Source organism: Podarcis muralis, chromosome 4 (assembly GCF_964188315.1).
Source record: "Podarcis muralis chromosome 4, rPodMur119.hap1.1, whole genome shotgun sequence".
Lineage (NCBI taxonomy): Eukaryota > Metazoa > Chordata > Lepidosauria > Squamata > Lacertidae > Podarcis > Podarcis muralis.
The window spans coordinates 8391030-8410025 of NC_135658.1; the positions used below are offsets into that span (position 1 = coordinate 8391030).

The following is an 18996-nucleotide window of genomic DNA, read 5'->3' on the forward strand; positions in this document are numbered from 1 at the left end:
TTAGGTGAAAGCATAAATAGACAAGAATGCTAGAATACTACAGTTTCTCATTCTGCATCCAAAACCAAAAGAGGAACATTTTCTAAATTAAGCCATTTTCCTCTATGAACCTGACACTGCTATTATTATTATTATTATTATTATTATTATTATTATTAATGTGAATGCATGTTGAGGCAGCGGCATATTTTGTGAATGGAAGCCTTCTCTTGCCATTAATAAATGTTGTTGCTGATTCGGTGCTGAACTGTGCTGCCTGCAGAAATGACGCAAATAATTGCATAATTTAGGGGAAATATAATTCAGCAACCCCTTTCATTTTGGAAACGCCAGTAGGCTTTGCCACAAGGTTCCTCCTCCCCTCAAGAGCAGCACCAAGTATCTCCGAGAGTAGATTCAGGTCCATAGGGACTAGAAACTTTGATTTTAAATGGATGGATGAAAACGAAAGCATCCATTTAGCACCGATGCAGCTGGGCTGCAGAGGCCAGGCATTTGGAAACATCTCAGGTAGGTTTGCTTACCCTGTCTGGCTCCTCTCCCGGAGGACACCCTTCGCAAGGGACACAGTAGCCTTTGGAACTCCAGTACTCTTGACTGCCGCATGCTTGTGCCTGATGCCAGAAGGCGGCCTGAAAAAAGCAACAGGGAGAGAATTTGGCACTCTGATGTCCACAGTGGTCAGCTCCTGAAGTCAGCCAGAGCCAACTGCGCTACCAGGCTGTCTCCAGGCTGCTGAGGCTGCCGCTGCCACGTTTCCCGGGAACAGATTTGCAAATCTGGGGACATTCCGGGGATGGAATTTGTCCGGGGACAGATTTGCAAATCCAGAGACTGTCCCTGGGAACCGGGGACATCTGGTAACCTTAACTTAACATATAGAATAAGAGAACAAGAAGAACATGTGAATCTTTAGAGAAGATTGGGAAACATTTATTGAATATATGGGAGAAAATTGTGTACACCTGAAAACGTGGGCAGCATTAAGATAAATTCAACAGCGTACCGTATTTTTCGCTCTATAAGACGCACTTGACCATAAGACGCACCTAGTTTTTAGAGAAGGAAAACAAGAAACAAGAAAGCAACGCAAAGCCTCTTGAGTGAAGAGGCAGGAGCACTCCGGCTGCGCTCAAGAGGCTTTGCGTGGCTATCCCTGAAGTCAGAAGAGCAAGAGGCATTGATGCGCACCGATCCCTCTTGCTCTTCTGGCTTCAGCGATAGCTGCGCAGCCTGCATTCGCTCCATAAGATGCACACACATTTCCCCTTACTTTTTAGGAGGAAAAAAGTGCGCCATAGAGCGAAAAATACGGTAAATATGTTTTGATGGATGCAATAATGAAATACTGAATAGTTTAGTTTGTGTAAAATACGCAGGGATTTATGATATGCAAAATGAACCACGGAAAGAGAAGAAGGGAAGTCACTGACATTTTGAGGTTGTTTAAATGAATGTTCTAAAGTGTAAAACAGAAAATTTAATAAAAATAATTGTTGTTGTTTAGTCGTTTAGTCGTGTCCGACTCTTCGTGACCCCATGGACCAGAGCACGCCAGGCACTCCTGTCTTCCACTGCCTCCTGCAGTTTGGTCAGGCTCATGTTTGTAGCTTCGAGAACACTATCCAACCATCTCATCCTCTGTCGTCCCCTTCTCCTAGTGCCCTCCATCTTTCCCAACATCAGGGTCTTTTCCAGGGAGTCTTCTCTTCTCATGAGGTGGCCAAAGTATTGGAGCCTCAACTTCACGATCTGTCCTTCCAGTGAGCACTCAGGGCTGATTTCCTTAAGAATGGATGCGTTTGATCTTCTTGCAGTCCATGGGACTCTCAAGAGTCTCCTCCAGCACCATAATTCAAAAGCATCAATTCTTCGGCGATCAGCCTTCTTTATGGTCCAGCTCTCACTTCCATACATCACTACTGGGAAAACCATGGCTTTAACTATACGGACCTTTGTTGGTAAGGTGATGTCTCTGCTTTTTAAGATGTTGTCTAGATTTGCCATCGCCTTTCTCCCAAGGAGCAGGCGTCTTTTAATTTCGTGACTGCTGTCACCATCTGCAGTGATCATGGCGCCCAAGAAAATAAAATCTCTCACTGCCTCCATTTCTTCCCCTTCTATTTGCCAGGAGGTGATGGGACCAGTGGCCATGATCTTCGTTTTTTTGATGTTGAGCTTCAGACCATATTTTGCGCTCTCCTCTTTCACCCTCATTAAAAGGTTCTTTAATTCCTCCTCACTTTCTGCCATCAAGGTTGTGTCATCTGCATATCTGAGGTTGTTGATATTTCTTCCGGCGATCTTAATTCCGGTTTGGGATTCATCCAGCCCAGCCTTTCGCATGATGAATTCTGCATATAAGTTAAATAAGCAGGGGGACAATATACAGCCTTGTTGTACTCCTTTCCCAATTTTGAACCAATCAGTTGTTCCATATCCAGTTCTAACTGTAGCTTCTTGTCCCACATAGAGATTTCTCAGGAGACAGATGAGGTGATCAGGCACTCCCATTTCTTTAAGAACTTGCCATAGTTTGCTGTGGTCGACACAGTCAAAGGCTTTTGCATAGTCAATGAAGCAGAAGTAGATGTCTTTCTGGGACTCTCTAGCTTTCTCCATAATCCAGCGCATGTTTGCAATTTGGTCTCTGGTTCCTCTGCCTCTTCTAAATCCAGCTTGCACTTCTGGGAGTTCTCGGTCCACATACTGCTTAAGCCTGCCTTGTAGAATTTTAAGCATAACCTTGCTAGCGTGTGAAATGAGTGCAATTGTGCGGTAGTTGGAGCATTCTTTGGCACTTCCCTTCTTTGGGATTGGGATGTAGACTGATCTTCTCCAATCCTCTGGCCACTGCTGAGTTTTCCAAATTTGCTGGCATATTGAGTGTAGCACCTTAACAGCATCATCTTTTAAAATTTTAAATAATTCAGCTGGAATATCATCACTTCCACTGGCCTTGTTATTAGCGATGCTTTCTAAGGCCCATTTGACTTCACTTTCCAGGATGTCTGGCTCAAGGTCAGCAACCACACTACCTGGGGTATACGAGACACCAATTTCTTTCTGGTATAGTTCCTCTGTGTATTCTTGCCACCTCTTCTTGATGTCTTCTGCTTCTGTTAGGTCCTTTCCACTTTTGTCTTTTATTATGGAAATCTTTGTACAAAATGTTCCTTTCATATCTCCAATTTTCTTGAACAGATCTCTGGTTCTTTCCATTCTATTGTTTTCCTCTATTTCTTTGCATTGCTCGTTTAAGAAGGCCTTCTTGTCTCTCCTTGCTGTTCTTTGGAAATCTGCATTCAATTTCCTGTATCTTTCACTATCTCCCTCGCATTTTGCTTGCCTTCTCTCCCCCGCTATTTGTAAGGCCTCGTTGGACAGCCACTTTGCTTTCTTGCATTTCCTTTTCATTGGGATGGTTTTAGTTGCTGCCTCTTGTATAATGTTACGAGCCTCCATCCACAGTTCTTCAGGCACTCTGTCCACCAAATCTAAATCCTTAAACCTGTTCCTCACTTCCACTGTGTATTCATAAGGGATTTGACTTAGATTGTATCTTACCGGCCCAGTGGTTTTTCCTACTTTCTTCAGTTTAAGCTTGAATTTTGCTATAAGAAGCTGATGATCTGAGCCACAGTCAGCTCCAGGTCTTGTTTTTGCTGACTGTATAGAGCTTCTCCATCTTTGGCTGCAGAGAATATAATCAATCTGATTTCGATGCTGCCCATCTGGTGATGTCCATGTGTAGAGTCGTCTCTTGTGTTGTTGGAAAAGAGTGTTTGTGATGACCAGCTTGTTCTCTTGACAGAACTTAGCCTTTGCCCTGCTTCGTTTTGAACTCCAAGGCCAAACTTGCCAGTTGTTCCTTTTATCTCTTGACTCCCTACTTTAGCATTCCAATCCCCTGTTATGAGCAGAACATCCTTCTTTGGTGTCACTTCTATAAGGTCTTGTAAGTCTTCATAGAATTGGTCAATTTCAGTTTCTTCAGCACCAGTAGTTGGTGCATAAACTTGGATTACTGTGATGTTAAAAGGTCTGCCTTGGATTCGTATCGAGATCATTCTATCATTTTTGAGATTGCATCCCAGTACAGCTTTTGCCACTCTTTTGTTGACTATGAGGGCCACTCCATTTCTTTTACGGGTTTCTTGCCCACAGTAGTAGATATGATAGTCATCCGAACTGAATTTGCCCATTCCCGTCCATTTTAGTTCACTGATGCCCAGGATGTCAATATTTATTCTTGCCATCTGGCAAGAATAAAAATAATACACACACACAAAATGTATCTTGAAATGGAAGCCATTCTGATGGTGTTGAGAGAGAGAATTCACCGCCTCCCGAGGGAGCCCGTTTTACAGTTGAAGAACTCCTAAAAGGCACACCATGACCTCCTCAAAGAATGAGAAGCTCCAGAGTCCGTCTTGCATGCAGTGAAGTTGTCAGAAGTTGATAACTGCTGTGGTCGTGTGTTTTTATAAATATCTGCTGCAAGCAGATGGAAGAAAGTTCCTGGAGGTGATGCAAAATGACTGGGATTTTTCTTTCCCTTGCAAAGCTGGATTTTGCTTCCTGAAATGATGGACTAGATGCCTGCTCTCCCTAGTCCCCAATTCCATACACATCCAGACTGGTAGGTTTTTGTCCACACTGTAAACAGGACTGTGTCCTGCGTGGTAAAGGTAAAGGGACCCCTGACCATTAGGTCCAGTCGTGGCCGACTCTGGGGTTGCGGCGCTCATCTCACTTTATTGGCCGAGGGAGCCGGCGTACAGCTTCTGGGTCATGTGGCCAGCATGACTAAACCGCTTCTGGCGAACCAGAGCAGCGCACGGAAATGCCATTCACCTTCCCGCTGGAGTGGTACCTATTTATCTACTTGCACTTTGACGTGCTTTCCAACTGCTAGGTTGGCAGGAGCAGGGACCGAGCAACGGGAGCTCACCCCGTCGCGGGGATTCGAACCGCCGACCTTCTGATCAGCAAGTCCTAGGCTCTGTGGTTTAACCCACAGCGCCACCCGCGTCCCGCATGGTACCCGAGGGCAACTGCATCCATCTTTCATTTGACGAGAGGCACGGGGAAAGTTCAAGGCAGGGAAGCTTACAAAAAGGAAGAATTGGGAGCAGATGCTACAGAGCCAGATAACCGATGCCAGAACCTTCAGTTGCAATAAAAACATAAAATTACAACGTAATTAAAAACAAAACCAGCCCATAAAGCAAACCGCAGCGAAAGGGCATCAGATAAACCACAGCATGCCGGGAAATAGAGAATGAGCTTAGGAAGACTTTGTACGAACTGCTTGCTCGAGAAAGGATCTCTCCACACTGAGTACAGTGAAACTATGGAATTTGTTCCCAGGGATTAGACCGATTCAGGGAGGATAATGCTGTCTGTGCTGGAATATGAGATGCCCCATCTGAATTGGCATTCTGCCGGCTCTTAAAGATGCATTTGTTTAAGGCAAGCGGTCCCCTGAACTTCCTGAGCTAGGTGTTTTCACTGCTGTTTTTAATTCTTATCCTCTTCTAATGACTCATCTCCACTGCACAATTTAATGACGGAGGCTTTCAACGTATGGACAGAATTGTTTTATTGTGCATTTCAATTAAGTCGGGTACATTTCTACAATTGGTTTTACACTCCTCCAATGAAGAAGAGTCCATCACTGCCCAAAAGAGACTGTTCCACTGTTGAACAGCTCTTACTCTTTAGTTGGAATCTCCTTTCTTGTAACACTCAAAGCCATGGGTTCGAGTCCTACCCTCCAGAACAGGAGGCAAAGTAAGAAGTATATAAGTAGATGAATTACTACTAAGGCTATCAACGGCTGCTACCATCACTGTTGGAGGCAGTAAGGCTCCAAATAATAGTTTCTGGGAACCACAAGTGATTTTCTTGGCCCACGGCCAAGGACCATAGCAAGCATGGATTTGGGAATGGAGCATCATCAATGATCTCCACAAATTGCGGCTTCACAGATCACAAAAGTAAACTTTTCATCCCTCTGACTCAGTAAAAAAAACACAACACCACGAAACCAAAACAAGACCCAGAAATGCAGCAGTGGCACAAAAAACAGACGCCCATTCTGCTGACTTTTCCAGGTTTCGTGGACGCAATGTCTGAAGTATATGGAGGAGGAGAAATTGGCAATCGGGGGTTGCCTTGCATGGGGTTGGACTAGATGACCCTCGGGGTCCCTTTAACTCTACAACTCTGGCTTTGAAGACGCTCAGCCTCAGGACGAAAGGGAGAAACGTGCTAAGAGGAAGGCACGCTTGGCAAATCCACACCGTGTTCAACTCCCGCCCAGAAACCAATGTCCCCACTGTGGAAGGACGTGTGGATCCAGAATTGGCCTCCACAGTCACTTACGGACTCACTTGTTAAACCGTGTTCATGGAAGACAATCTTACTCAGCCACAAGGGATCGCCAAAGAAGAAGAAGTATGAGTCGCTGCTCTGTGCTAGCCTCCTTTCCAGATAGGGAGGTAGGATGATACCTTTGATAAAAGCTGTTCTCCAACTGGAGCGCTCGCAGGCCAGTTTTTCCCAGTTGTCTGTGTTTATACTGCATTTTTTGACAGCGTCTTTAAACCTCTTTTGTTGACCACCAGCATTACGCTTTCCATTTTTAAGCTCGGAATAGCGTAGTTGCTTTGGAAGACAATAACCAGGCATCCGCACAACATGACCAGTCCAGCGAAGTTGATGTTGAAGAATCATTGCTTCGACACTGTTGATCTTTGCTTCTTCCAATATACAGAGCAGTGACTCATACAGAGAGGCATTAGCCACCCTCCTCTGGCACAGCACAAACTCCAGCTGCATCTCTGCTTCAGGGGTGATTAAATGCTCCACCACTCATACCCAAGACAGAGAAGGGGAGCATTACCTGTCCTAAGGAAAGAGTCGAGGTCAAGAAATGCATTGTTTAAAAACCATATTGTCAGAAAAGCATTATTCATGGTCTGGATGAAATACAAGGACTTGCTAGAGGGCAAGACCCCGAGGTGGCTATCACCGATGGAGGCCAAGGCTCGAAAAAGACCTAACAAGGAGGCCTACTGGCCGAAATATTGGGAAATAATTGAAAAAATTGGAGACTATTGGAGGCTGCAGAGCCAGGAGAAATTTAAAAATAAGGTGCGAGACTGGTTACATTATGCTCAAATTCAAGAGGTGTTTAAAACAGATAAAAAAGTTGGTTTCCAGGTGGAAAAATCGAAATTAGAGACGGAACTGTTAGAACCAAAGACTAAGATACTTTCTAGAATGTACAACTTGCTGCTTAAATGGAATACACAGGATGAGACAGTAAAATCTGCCATGATAAAGTGGGCGCAGGACATTGGGCATAACATTATGTTTGAGGACTGGGAAAGGTTATGGAACACCGGAATGAAATTCACGGCATGTAATGCCTTGAAGGAAAACATTATGAAAATGATATACCGGTGGTACATGACCCCAGTCAAGCTTGCTAAGATATATCACTTGTCTGATAACAAATGTTGGAAATGTAAAGAGGCTGAAGGGACATTCTTTCATCTCTGGTGGACCTGCCCAAAAGTGAAGGCCTTCTGGGAAATGATACACAATGAGCTAAAAAAGGTATTTAGGTATACCTTTCCCAAGAAACCAGAGGCCTTCCTCTTGGGCATGGTGGACCAGAAAGTGTTAAAGAAGGATAGAACTTTGTTTATGTATGCTACTACAGCAGCAAGAATTCTCATCGCAAAGCACTGGAAGACACCAGATTTACCCACGCTGGAAGAATGGCAGACGCAGTTGATGGACTACATGGAACTGGCTGAAATGACTGGCAGAATCCGTGATTTGGGAGAAGAAATAATGGAGGAGGACTGGAAAAAATTTAAGGACTATCTGCAAAAACATTATAAGTTGTATGAATGTTAAGAATGTGTACGATTTGGAAATTTTTGCTTCAGCAACTTGAATAGGGGAATTGGAAATTAAGCTATAAGAAAGATGAGGCAGACAACATGAAGTAACCATACTATGTTTATTTATAGGGTACAAATAACTGAGATACAGTATTTTAAATGTGGAAACATAGTATTTGAAAGATACAGTAAGACATGAAATAAGGTAACAAATTGCTGATGTTACAATTGCAAAGAACGCAGAATTCGGAAGATGTGGGGAAGTCCAATTGGAATTGTCAAAGTATTTTGGAAAGTTGGAATTTATGTATACTTTCTTTTTCTTACTTTTACTTTCTACTTTTTATTCTGTAAATTTCTGAATATCTGAAAGAAAACTTAATAAAATATTTATATATATATAAAAAAAAGAAATGCATTGAGTTGTAGACAAACACTTTGTCCTTCCAGGAGCTTCTCATGATTAATATTTGGAAGATTTATTGTAGCACCAGCAGTTCCTTCCTGACCCGTAAATGTTCTTTGGCACACAGTTTGGGCATGACAGGTCCCGATGGCAACCTTGAGGGAACCCAGGAAGACCCAACAGACGAGTCTCTTTGAAGCCATCAATGTCTTTGCACTTAAACCCCACTTGGGATTGGCCAGCTGGGCTTTGCTCTCGCCCTCTTTCCCAAAATAGACTCCTGACTGAGGGGGGGGGGGGCTGGCCGTGTACGGGACCCCAGCCAACAAGGGGAAGTTTTCCAAGGGAAGGAAACAAAACCACAATGGGCAGGTCTCAACTGCAACCCACATTGCCACATGTTCTAAAATGCTGCCTGGGCACTCATTATGCCAGGGGGCTGCTCTGTCATCTTAAACTGGCGGTGAGTCAGTTCTTGCCAGCGCAGGCAGACCTCTAAGAGCTCTGAGAAACTCAGCCATCAGGAGAAGGGAGGTGGCCAAGATTGTCTGAATATCTGCAGAATGCGGGGGCCTTTAAGACCATCTAGTTCTCTCGCTTGGACTACTGCAATGCGCTCTGTGTGGGGCTACCTTTGAAGGTGACCCGGAAACTGCAACTAATCCAGTCTGTCCTTGATTAATAATAATAATAATAATATATTATACCTCGCCCATCTGGCTGGGCTTCCCCAGCCACTCTGGGCGGCTACCAACAAAATATTAAAATACAGTAAAGCATCAAACATTAAAAGCTTCCCTAAAGAGGGCTGCCTTCAGATGTCTTCTAAAAGTCAGACAGTTGTTTATTTCCTTGACATCTGGTGGGAGGGCGTTCCACATGGTGGGCGCCACCACCGAGAAGGCCCTCTGCCTGGTTTCCTGTAACTTGGCTTCTCACAGGGAGGGAACCGCCAGAAGGCCCTCGGAGCTGGACCTCAGTGTCTGGGTAGAACGATGGGGGTGGAGACGCTCCTTCAGGTCCACTGGGCCTTTGAGGCCCTTTAGGGCTTTAAAGGTCAGCACCAACACATTGAATTGTGCTCAGAAACGTCCTGGGAGCCAATGTAGGTCTTTCAACAGTAAAGAGCCAGTAAGATGCCTGGTAGGTTGGTAAGCGGCTCCTCGCTTGGCCGATGTGGATTTTATCCACAGGCAGGGAATCTTTGATTCCCTCCTCCCTCTGCCAATAGACCATCACATCCTCAGGCTTACTACCAATCTGGGTGTGTGCATAAGGAAGGGGAATATTTGCAAAGCAGTGGAGGCAGAGATTGCCGGTGGAAACACTGTTGGGACCACTTTTCCCGCACGGCGCGAGAGGCAACAAAGTCAAGTCACGCAGGAAAAATCGCACTTACCATCAGGAGGCTGAGGGCTGTGCAGAAATTCAGGGTCCTCTTCATCTTGAGGGGTTCGGTTTCAAAGCAGCCGCAAAACGAAGCTGTCGGGGGGCAGAGAACAGAGAGTTTACTGACAGAGGCCCAGCCTTTTATACTCTCCTCCGAACAGGCTGTGGTCCCAGCTCCCTTGAATGAGCTGTGCTTACTTCCATCCCCCATAAAGCTCTGTTTACCCCTGCAAATTACAGTCAATTGCACAGGAAACTTATCAGCTGTGATTTAAACTAAAGAGAAGGAAACGGGAAATGTACAGGCTTCCTCCCGCGGTGGGAGTCACAAACGCTTCCCCTCTTCGGTTTATTTATGTGGGTTCAGGTGCTTTTGAAGTCATTCAGTGCCTCAGAGCCGTCCAGTTCTGAAGGAAGGCTTCTCTGCCAAAATGCCGATTGCAAGAGATGAGCTGTGTTGGATCAGACCGAAGAAACCCGACAGGTCCAACATCCTGTTTCTCACAGGGGTAAACCAGATGTCTAAGGCAGTGTTCCCCAACCTTGGCCTCCAGCTGTTTTTGGACTACAACTCCCATCATCCTTGACCACTGGTCTTGCTAGCGAGGGATGATGGGAGTTGTAGTCCAAAAGCAGCTGGAGGCCCAAGGTTGGGGAACACTGGTCTAAGGGATAGCCTGCGATCAGGACTTGGGCGCAACAACGCGCACTTGGGATGCCCAGCCGCTGGCATTCAAGGGAATAAAGGGAAAAGTAAAGGGAAAACTTTAAAACTTTGATACAATAAGGTTGTTGCAGCCATTGATTAGCTTTACCTCTGCAGACCCCCCCCCCCCGCATCATAGAAATAGAGGGGGAAGAGAAAGTAGACAATCAACCGTAAACCATGGTTTGCTTAATATACATTTGTAACCACGGTACAAACCAAGGTTTTGTGTGATGCCTGAACCAGGTTAGAGCACTGTAGCGGTTAGAGTGTTGGTCTAGGACCTGAGAGGTAAAGGGTAAAGCGACCCCTGACCATTAGGTCCAGTTGTGGCCGACTCTGGGGTTGCGGCGCTCATCTCACTTTATTGGCCAAGGGAGCCGGCGTACAGCTTCCGGTTCATGTGGCCAGCATGACTAAGCCGCTTCTGGTGAACCAGAGCAGCGCACGAAAACGCCGTTTAACTTCCCGCCGGAGTGGTACCTATTTATCTACTTGCACTTTGACGTGCTTTCAAACTGCCAAGTGGGCAGGAGCAGGGACCGAGCAATGGGAGCTCACCCCGTCGCGGGGATTCAAACCGCCAACCTTCTGATCGGCAAATCCTAGGCTCTGTGGTTTAACCCACAGCGCCACCCGCGTCCCAGTATTCAAAGGAATACTGCCTGCAATATTGGGAGGTACTGCAAGGCTTTGCTTTCAAGTGGGATTCGTCAAGTTGCACATTCAAGTTGTGCAATGGTTCGTGGGAGAGGGCTTGCATTTCCCCAAAAGGTCAGACTTTTTTTTTAGATCAGGAAAGTAACAGAGAATTGCACAGGAAAGCATGGGATTAACGCTTGCGTTGTCACATCATCTAACCTCCCTGCAAACATCATCTAATCTCCATGCAAGCAAATTGAGTGCTCCATAGATGGGGTCTCTGGAAGCAGCCTTTGTCTAAGCCAGGTGTGGGGGGCCTTGTTCTCCCCAAATGTGGCTGAAATACAATCTCCATCGCCCCTGGCCATTGGCCATGCTTGCTGGGGCTGTTGGGAGTTGTAGTTCAGAAGCATCTGGAGAACCAAAGGGTCCCCACACTGGGCCCAATCCTTTTATAAAGCCATCCAAGTTGGTGACCCTGAAAATAATAAATAATAATAATAATAATAATAATAATAATAATAATAATAATAATTTTATTATCTATACCATGCCCATCTGGCTGGGTTTCCCCAGCCACTCTGGGTGGCTCCCAACAGAATATTATAAACACGATAAAACGTCAACCATTAAAAACTTCCCTAAACAGGGCTGCCTTCAGACGTCTTCTAAAAGTCTGATACAGTGGTACCTTGGGTTACAGACGCTTCTGGTTACAGACTCTGCCAACCCAGAAATAGTACCTCGGGTTAAGAACTTTGCTTCAGGATGAGGACAGAAATTGCATGGCAGCAGCAGGAGGCCCCATTAGCTAAAGTGGTACCTCAGGTTAAGAACAGTTTCAGGTTAAGAACAGACCTCCGGAACGAATTAAGTTCTTAACCCGAGGTACCACTGTAGTTGTTTACTTCCGTGCCACTACCAAGAAGGTCCTCTGCCTGGTTCCCTGTAACCTCACTTCTCGCGGTGAAGGAACCGCCAGAAGGCCCTCAGAGCTGGACCTCAGTGTCCGGGCTGAACGATGGGGGTGGAGACGCTCCTTCAGGTATACTGGAACGAGGTCGTTTAGGACATATGATGGGAGGGGGTTCCACAGGGCAAGCGCCACCACTGAGAAGGCCCTCGGAGTTGGACCTCAGTGTCTGGGCTGAACGATGGAGGTGGAGACGCTTCTTCAGGTCTACTGGGCCTTTGAGGCCGTTTAGGGCTTTCAAGGTCAGCACCCACACTTTGAATTGTGCTCAGAAATGTACTGGGAGCCAATGTAGGTCTTTCAGGACCACCATCGCATCTTGAGGACCAAATCCCCGAATTCTACCCTGTGCTGCATGAACCAGTTTTTCCTTTGGTGGGTCCTGAATCTTCCAACATTTACGCTTGTTGGATGACCCCACTGAGTTTTATGAGAGAGGGAGGGAAATCATAGAATCAGAGTTGGACGTGACCCCTGTGGTCATCTAGTCCAACCGCCTGCAATGCAGGAATCTCAGCTAAAGAATCCATGACCAATGGCCATCCAACCTCTGCTTAATGAGAGCCAGTGTGGTGTAGGGGTTAAGAGCGGTAGTCTCGTAATCTGGGGAACCGGGTTCGCGTCTCTGCTCCTCCACATGCAGCTGCTGGGTGACCTTGGGCCAGTCACACTTCTCTGAAGTCTCTCAGCCCCACTCACCTCACAGAGTGTTCGTGGTGGGGGAGGAAGGGAAAGGAGATTGTTAGCCACTTTGAGACTCCTGAAGGGGAGTGAAAGGCGGATATCAAATCCAAACTCTTCTTCTTCTTCTTCTTCTTAAAAACCTCCAAGGATGGAGAGTCTACAACCACCCGAGGGAGACCATTCCTATCATCTTCAAGGCTGCAGAAATGAGCTTCAATGCCCGGGAAAAAATTGGATGGATAAGGTTTGCGTTTGATTTTGCTAGTATGGCTTCGGTGCTTTGCAGTCCCCGGCCTTCCCCTACAGAGTAGCAGAAAATCCTGTTTAAGCAAACGCATGCAAACCCGCCTAATTTGCACTTCCTCCACGGATCACAGAAGGCAGCTTTTTCCTGGTGTAAATGCGCAGAATGGCTGGTGTGAACACTCAAAGGGCACCAAGCTGGCAAAAAATATGTATCCAAGTTTCTAAAAGCAAGGCTGAAAGTAGGACTTAGCAAGTCTCAAAGGGTTGACGGATCCCCTCTGGGGAACAGCGAGTTCCCATTATAGCGCCACTGGCAGGCTCTCCAGCTTCCTCAAGACAGCCAAACTCCCTAAAGTCACCTCCAAAATAATTGCACACGAAGCTCTCGGAAACCGTCCGCCGGCGCCGCGTCTGAAAAGAACTTTGCGCCATTAAAAGCGACCTCGGCCAACCCAGCGGCTGTGAAGAACGATCCACGGGAGGCTAATTGGGCCGAAAGGAGCCCACAATGAAATGACCGCGCATTCATTTAATTTGATCGATTGGCTCCCCTGGAGGAACAGCCTTCCCCTTCACATCTGGCACACTTTGAGCTCGCCCAGAGAAGGCTCTGGATGCCAGGAGGCCCTGGCACCGCCTGGAGTTGCAGCCTGGGAACAGGGCCAGGAGCTGAGGTCGGGAACATGGGCCGGCTTGGCTGTTATACAGACTGAACGCTTGTCCCAAGTGCCGGCTATTGGACACACTTCAGGCAGGAGGACGGCCAAGGATGGTGTCAAACGGCTCAAGTGTTGAGTCGTGAGGTTACAGCTTGTACCGAGGATGGAAAGTAGGTTTGTCTGGAGAAGGAAGGTGCATACCCTCCAACTTTTCTCTGATGAAAATAGGGATTTTCTTTTACTGTACTGTATTATTATTATTTAGGGATGCGGGTGGCACTGTGGGTAAAACCTCAGCGCCTAGGGCTTGCCGATCGCATGGTCGGCGGTTCGGATCCCCACGGCGGGGTGAGCTCCCTTCTTTCGGTCCCAGCTCCTGCCCACCTAGCAGTTCGAAAGCACCCCTAAGTGCAAGTAGATAAATAGGGACCGCTTTATAGCGGGAAGGTAAACGGCGTTTCCGTGTGTTGCTCTGGTGCCGGTTCGCCAGAGCAGCTTCGTCACGCTGGCCACGTGACCCGGAAGTGTCTCCGGACAGCGCTGGCCCCCGGCCTCTTAAGTGAGATGAGCGCACAACCCTAGAGTCAGACACGACTGGCCCGTACGGGCAGGGGTACCTTTACCTTTATTATTATTATTATTATTATTATTATTATTATTATTCCCATCCCATGCGACTGGGTTGCCCCAGCCACTCTGGGCAGCTTCCAACATATATAAAAACATAATAAAACATTTAAAAACTTCCCTAAACAGGGCTGCCTTCAGAGGTCTTGTAAAGGTTGCATAGTCACTTATCTCCTTGGCTCGGAGGTTCCATAACTCCATACCCTTCAACATTTCTCCAATGAAAATAAAATAATAATAATAATTTATTTACACCCCACCCATCTGGCTGGGTTTCCCCAGCCACTCTGGGTGGCTCCCAACAGAATATTAAAAACACGATCAAACACCAAACATTTAAAACTTCCCTAAGGGCTGCCGTCAGGTGTCTTCTAAAAGTCAGATAGTTGTTTATTTCCTTGACATTTGATGGGAGGGCGTTCCACAGGCGGGCGCCACCACCAGGAAGGCCCTCTGCCTGGTTCCCTGTAACCTCACTTCTCGCAATGAGGGAACCGTCAGAAGGCCCTTGGAGCTGGACCTCAGTGTCCGCACTAGACGATGGGGAGGAGACGCTCCTTCAGGTATAGGGACGTCTTAAGGAAAAGCGGGACATTCCCAGATCAAATTGGAAACCGGGACGGCTTCTGTAAACCCAGGGCCGTCCGTGGAAAATAGAGACACTTAGGTAAAGGTAAAGGTAAAGGTACCCCTGCCCATATGGGCCAGTCTTGACAGACTCTAGGGTTGTGCGCCCATCTCACTCAAGAGGCCGGGGGCCAGCGCTGTCCGGAGACACTTCCGGGTCACATGGCCAGCGTGACATCGCTGCTCTGGCGAGCCAGAGCCGCACACGGAAATGCCGTTTACCTTCCCGCTAGTAAGCGGTCCCTATTTATCTACTTGCACCCGGGAGTGCTTTCGAACTGCTAGGTTGGCAGGCGCTGGGACCGAACGACAGGAGCGCACCCCGCCGTGGGGATTCGAACCGCCGACCTTTCAATCGGCAAGCCCTAGGCGCTGAGGCTTTTACCCACAGCGCCACCCGCGTCCCTTCTGTAAATCCAGGGCCGTCCGTGGAAAATAGAGACACTTAGAGGGTCTGCCATTTTTGCACCTTTCTTGAGTGTTTTTTCACCTGGCTGGAATGGGGTCCTGAGCTCTGATAATGTCTCTCACTTGCCTGGCCAGGGAATAGAGAGCAGCGGGTGAGAGGCTGTGTAGAAATGAGTCAGTGGCAGACTCTGGGGTCTCAAATTTCAGCGGCGCCCCATGCACCACCGAAATCCAGCATCCGCTTGCCTCTCAAATAATATATGCAACGTCCCCCAAGGCTCTGCGTTCAGCACAACCGAACCGATCATGCTCCCCTAAATCTGCTTCTGCTGGATGGCAGCAGTTTGGAAAAGATGTTGTTGTTTAGTCATTTAATCGTGTCCGACTCTTCGTGACCCCCTGGACCAGAGCACGCCAGGCACTTCTGTCTTCCACTGCCTCCCGCAGTTTGGTCAAACTCATGCTGGTAGCTTCGAGAACACTGTCCAACCATCTCATCCTCTGTCGTCCCCTTCTCCTTGTGCCCTCCATCTTTCCCAACATCAGGGTCTTTTCCAGGGAGTCTTCTCTTCTCATGAGGTGGCCAAAGTCTTGGAGCCTCAGCTTCAGGATCTGTCCTTCCAGGGAGCACTTAGGGCTGATTTCCTTCAGAATGGAGAGGTTTGATCTTCTTGCAGTCCATAGGACTCTCAAGAGTCTCCTCCAGCACCATAATTCAAAAGCATCCATTCTTCGGTGATCAGTCTTCTTTACGGTCCAGCTCTCACTTCCATACATCACTACTGGGAAAACCAGAGCTTTAACTATACAGAAAGGTGATGTCTCTGCTTTTTAAGATGCTGTCTAGGTTTGTCATTGTTTTTCTCCCAAGAAGCAGGCGTCTTTTAATTTCGTGGCTGCTGTCACCATCTGCAGTGATCACAGCAGTCACGAAAGATCTTCAAATATCCCATGGAAGATGAAGCAAGCTTCGTTTCTCCTGCTCTGGAGGGTAGGACTCGAACCTGTGACTTCAAGTTACAAGAAAGGAGATTCCGACTCAACGCCAGGAAGAACTTTCTGGCTGTAAGAGCTGTTCAACAGTGGAACGGACTCCCTCAGGAGAATGTAGACTCCTTCCTTGGAGGTTTTTAAGCAGAGGTTGGGCGGCCAGCTGTCTACGATTCTGTGACCCTAGAAGCAATCCTATTCCTCACGGAAAGCAGAACACGCTCCCTTGAAGTGGGACGCGTCCTAGGCAAGCTCCTGTCGTCCCCGGGGAAACGGCCCCTTCTGGGCAGCGGTTGCATAACAAGCTTCATCTATCTCCATGTTTCTTGCATTAATTGTCTCATCCCTTTTGTCAGTCCTGAAGAATCAGAGGCACATCCCTTGAAATTAATTAAGCAACCCACACTCCTACGAGACAAGCATCTGGAGGTGTTTTGCTGGGGAAGAAAATACGCTTTTTTTCTCAAGGAGAAGAAGAAGAAGAGTTTGGATTTGATATCCCGCCTTTCACTCCCCTTCAGGAGTCTCAAAGCAGCTAACATTCTCCTTTCCCTTCCTCCCCCACAACAAACACTCTGTGAGGTGAGTGGGGCTGAGAGACTTCAGAGAAGTGTGACTGGCCCAAGGTCACCCAACAGCTGCATGTGGAGGAGCGGGGAAGCGAACCCGGTTCCCCAGATTACGAGTCTATCGCTCTTAACCACTACACCACACTGGCTCTCAAGGAGATGCTGTAAAGGCACGTGCAGATCACGAGGGCTGCTTCAAAAGGACGGGGGGGGGTCCACTCTGCACCCATTCCAAGGTCGTGTTCATGTCTTGGGCTTAAGAATGCAAGGAGAGCACTTCTGGATCAGGCCCAAGGACCATCGAGTTCTCATAGTGGCCAACCTGTGGAAAATCCCACAAGCAAGGCTGCTCCTTTTATTTGAGATGCTTTCTTTTTGGAATGGTTAAAAAGGTAAAGGGACCCCTGGCCATTAGGTCCAGTTGTGGACGACTCTGGGGTTTCGACACTCATCTCGCTTTACTGGCCGAGGGAGCCGGCGTACAGCTTCCGGGTCATGTGGCCAGCATGACTAAGCCGCTTCTGGCGAACCAGAGCAGTGCACGGAAACACCGTTTACCTTCCCGCCAGAGTGGTACCTATTTATCTACTTGCACTTTGACGTGCTTTCGAATTGCTAGGTGGGCAGGAGCAGGGACTGAGCAACGGGAGCTCACCCTGTCGTGGGGATTCGAACCGCCGACCTTCTGATTGGCAAGGCCTAGGCTCTGTGTTTTAATCCACAGCGCCACCCGCGTCCCATTTGGAATGGTTAATGGCTTCCATTTTTCAAAAGGCCACAAAGTACACCTGAAATAACCCCAGGGACTCAAATAGCAGCAAAAAAAAGTGAGAAAACATTACGCTTTTCAAATTTTATCATGCTGACTTTGCAATCTTGGGAGGGAGAGGCCCCATGGCTTTCTGTTGTGGTGCCCATAACCTAGGTTTAAGGCACTGTTTGGCGAATAGCTTATATATCTGCGTTTCTAACACTGGAGCTAAGCAGAAGGGCATTCTCCCCTCCTGTAGTTTCCAGAATTCAGAAAGAGCATAGCCTCTATCACAGCTAGTAGCAATTGAGACTTATTCCCCATGACTTCTTCTTCTTATATTATTATTAGAATTTATATACAGCCCCTATACCCGGAGGTCTCAGGGTGGTTCACAGAAAAGATCAACACAAAAACCACAATATATATAATCAAAAATAAAAGCAACAACCCAATAACCCCAAAAGAACTACCGTATTTTTCGCTCTATAACACGCACCTGATCATAACACGCACATTGTTTTTAGAGGAGGAAAACAAGGGAAAAAACATTCTGAATGAAACAGTGGATGTATCATTTTTGTGCTTCATGCTGTGGCCACAGACATGTGATCTGATGGTGAATTTGGGGTGACCCAATGCAAAAATCCTGAGAATCCCTGTGGATCCATGCTTTGTAACCACGTTTTTGCACCATTGCAGCCCCAGGCAACAGTGGGTGCGTGATTTTTTGGGTGCAGGCTGTAGCCATGGACATGCTATGTGATCTGATGGTGAATTTGGGGTGACCCAATGCAAAGATCCTGAGAATCCCTGTGGATCCATGCTTTGTAACCACGTTTTTGCACCATTGCAGCCCCAGGCAACAGTGGGTGCGTGATTTTTTTGGTGCAGGCTGTAGCCATGGACATGCTATGTGATCTGATGGTGAATTTGGGGTGACCCAATGCAAAGATCCTGAGGATCCATGTTGATCTATGCTTTGTAACCACATTTTAAGTGGGGAGCGAAGGAAAAACAAAGAAGGGACATGAGAGGGGTGTGCAGAGAAGCAGCTGGCTAAGAATGCTGGAGAGGGATTTAACGGGTGGGAGGAATGAAAGGCAAAAGTTCCCCCCCAAGCCAGCCATCTCTCTCTCTCTCTCTCTCTCTCTCTCTCCCTCCCTCCCCCCTCTCTCTCCCTCCCCCCCTCTCTCTCCCTCTCCCTCCCCCCCTCTCCCTCTCCCTCCCCCCCTCTCTCTCCCTCTCCCCCAGCAGCACCGGAGCACAGAGAGGAATTAGAAAGAACGACACTCTGCTTGCCTGGAGGGGAGGGGCTTTCCCTGCTCTTTGTTCCGTTTCAGCAAACACAGCAACGAAACAGAGGAGGGTGGGCAGTAAGACCCTGAGGCAGAATG

General features: G+C 47.4%; 1 protein-coding gene across 1 annotated transcript in view; it reads right to left on the bottom strand.

The window, feature by feature from the left end:
• RELT (RELT TNF receptor) overlaps positions 1–18996 on the bottom strand; it is an 89533-nt gene that overhangs the window by 32802 nt on the left and 37735 nt on the right. The window contains exons 2-3 of the mRNA XM_077926891.1: positions 9728–9810; positions 525–632 (exon numbers count right to left, since the gene is read on the bottom strand). Of these exons, the coding sequence (XP_077783017.1) occupies positions 525–632; positions 9728–9772 (153 nt within the window). The 5' untranslated portion in view covers positions 9773–9810. The remainder of the gene's footprint in view (positions 1–524; positions 633–9727; positions 9811–18996) is intronic.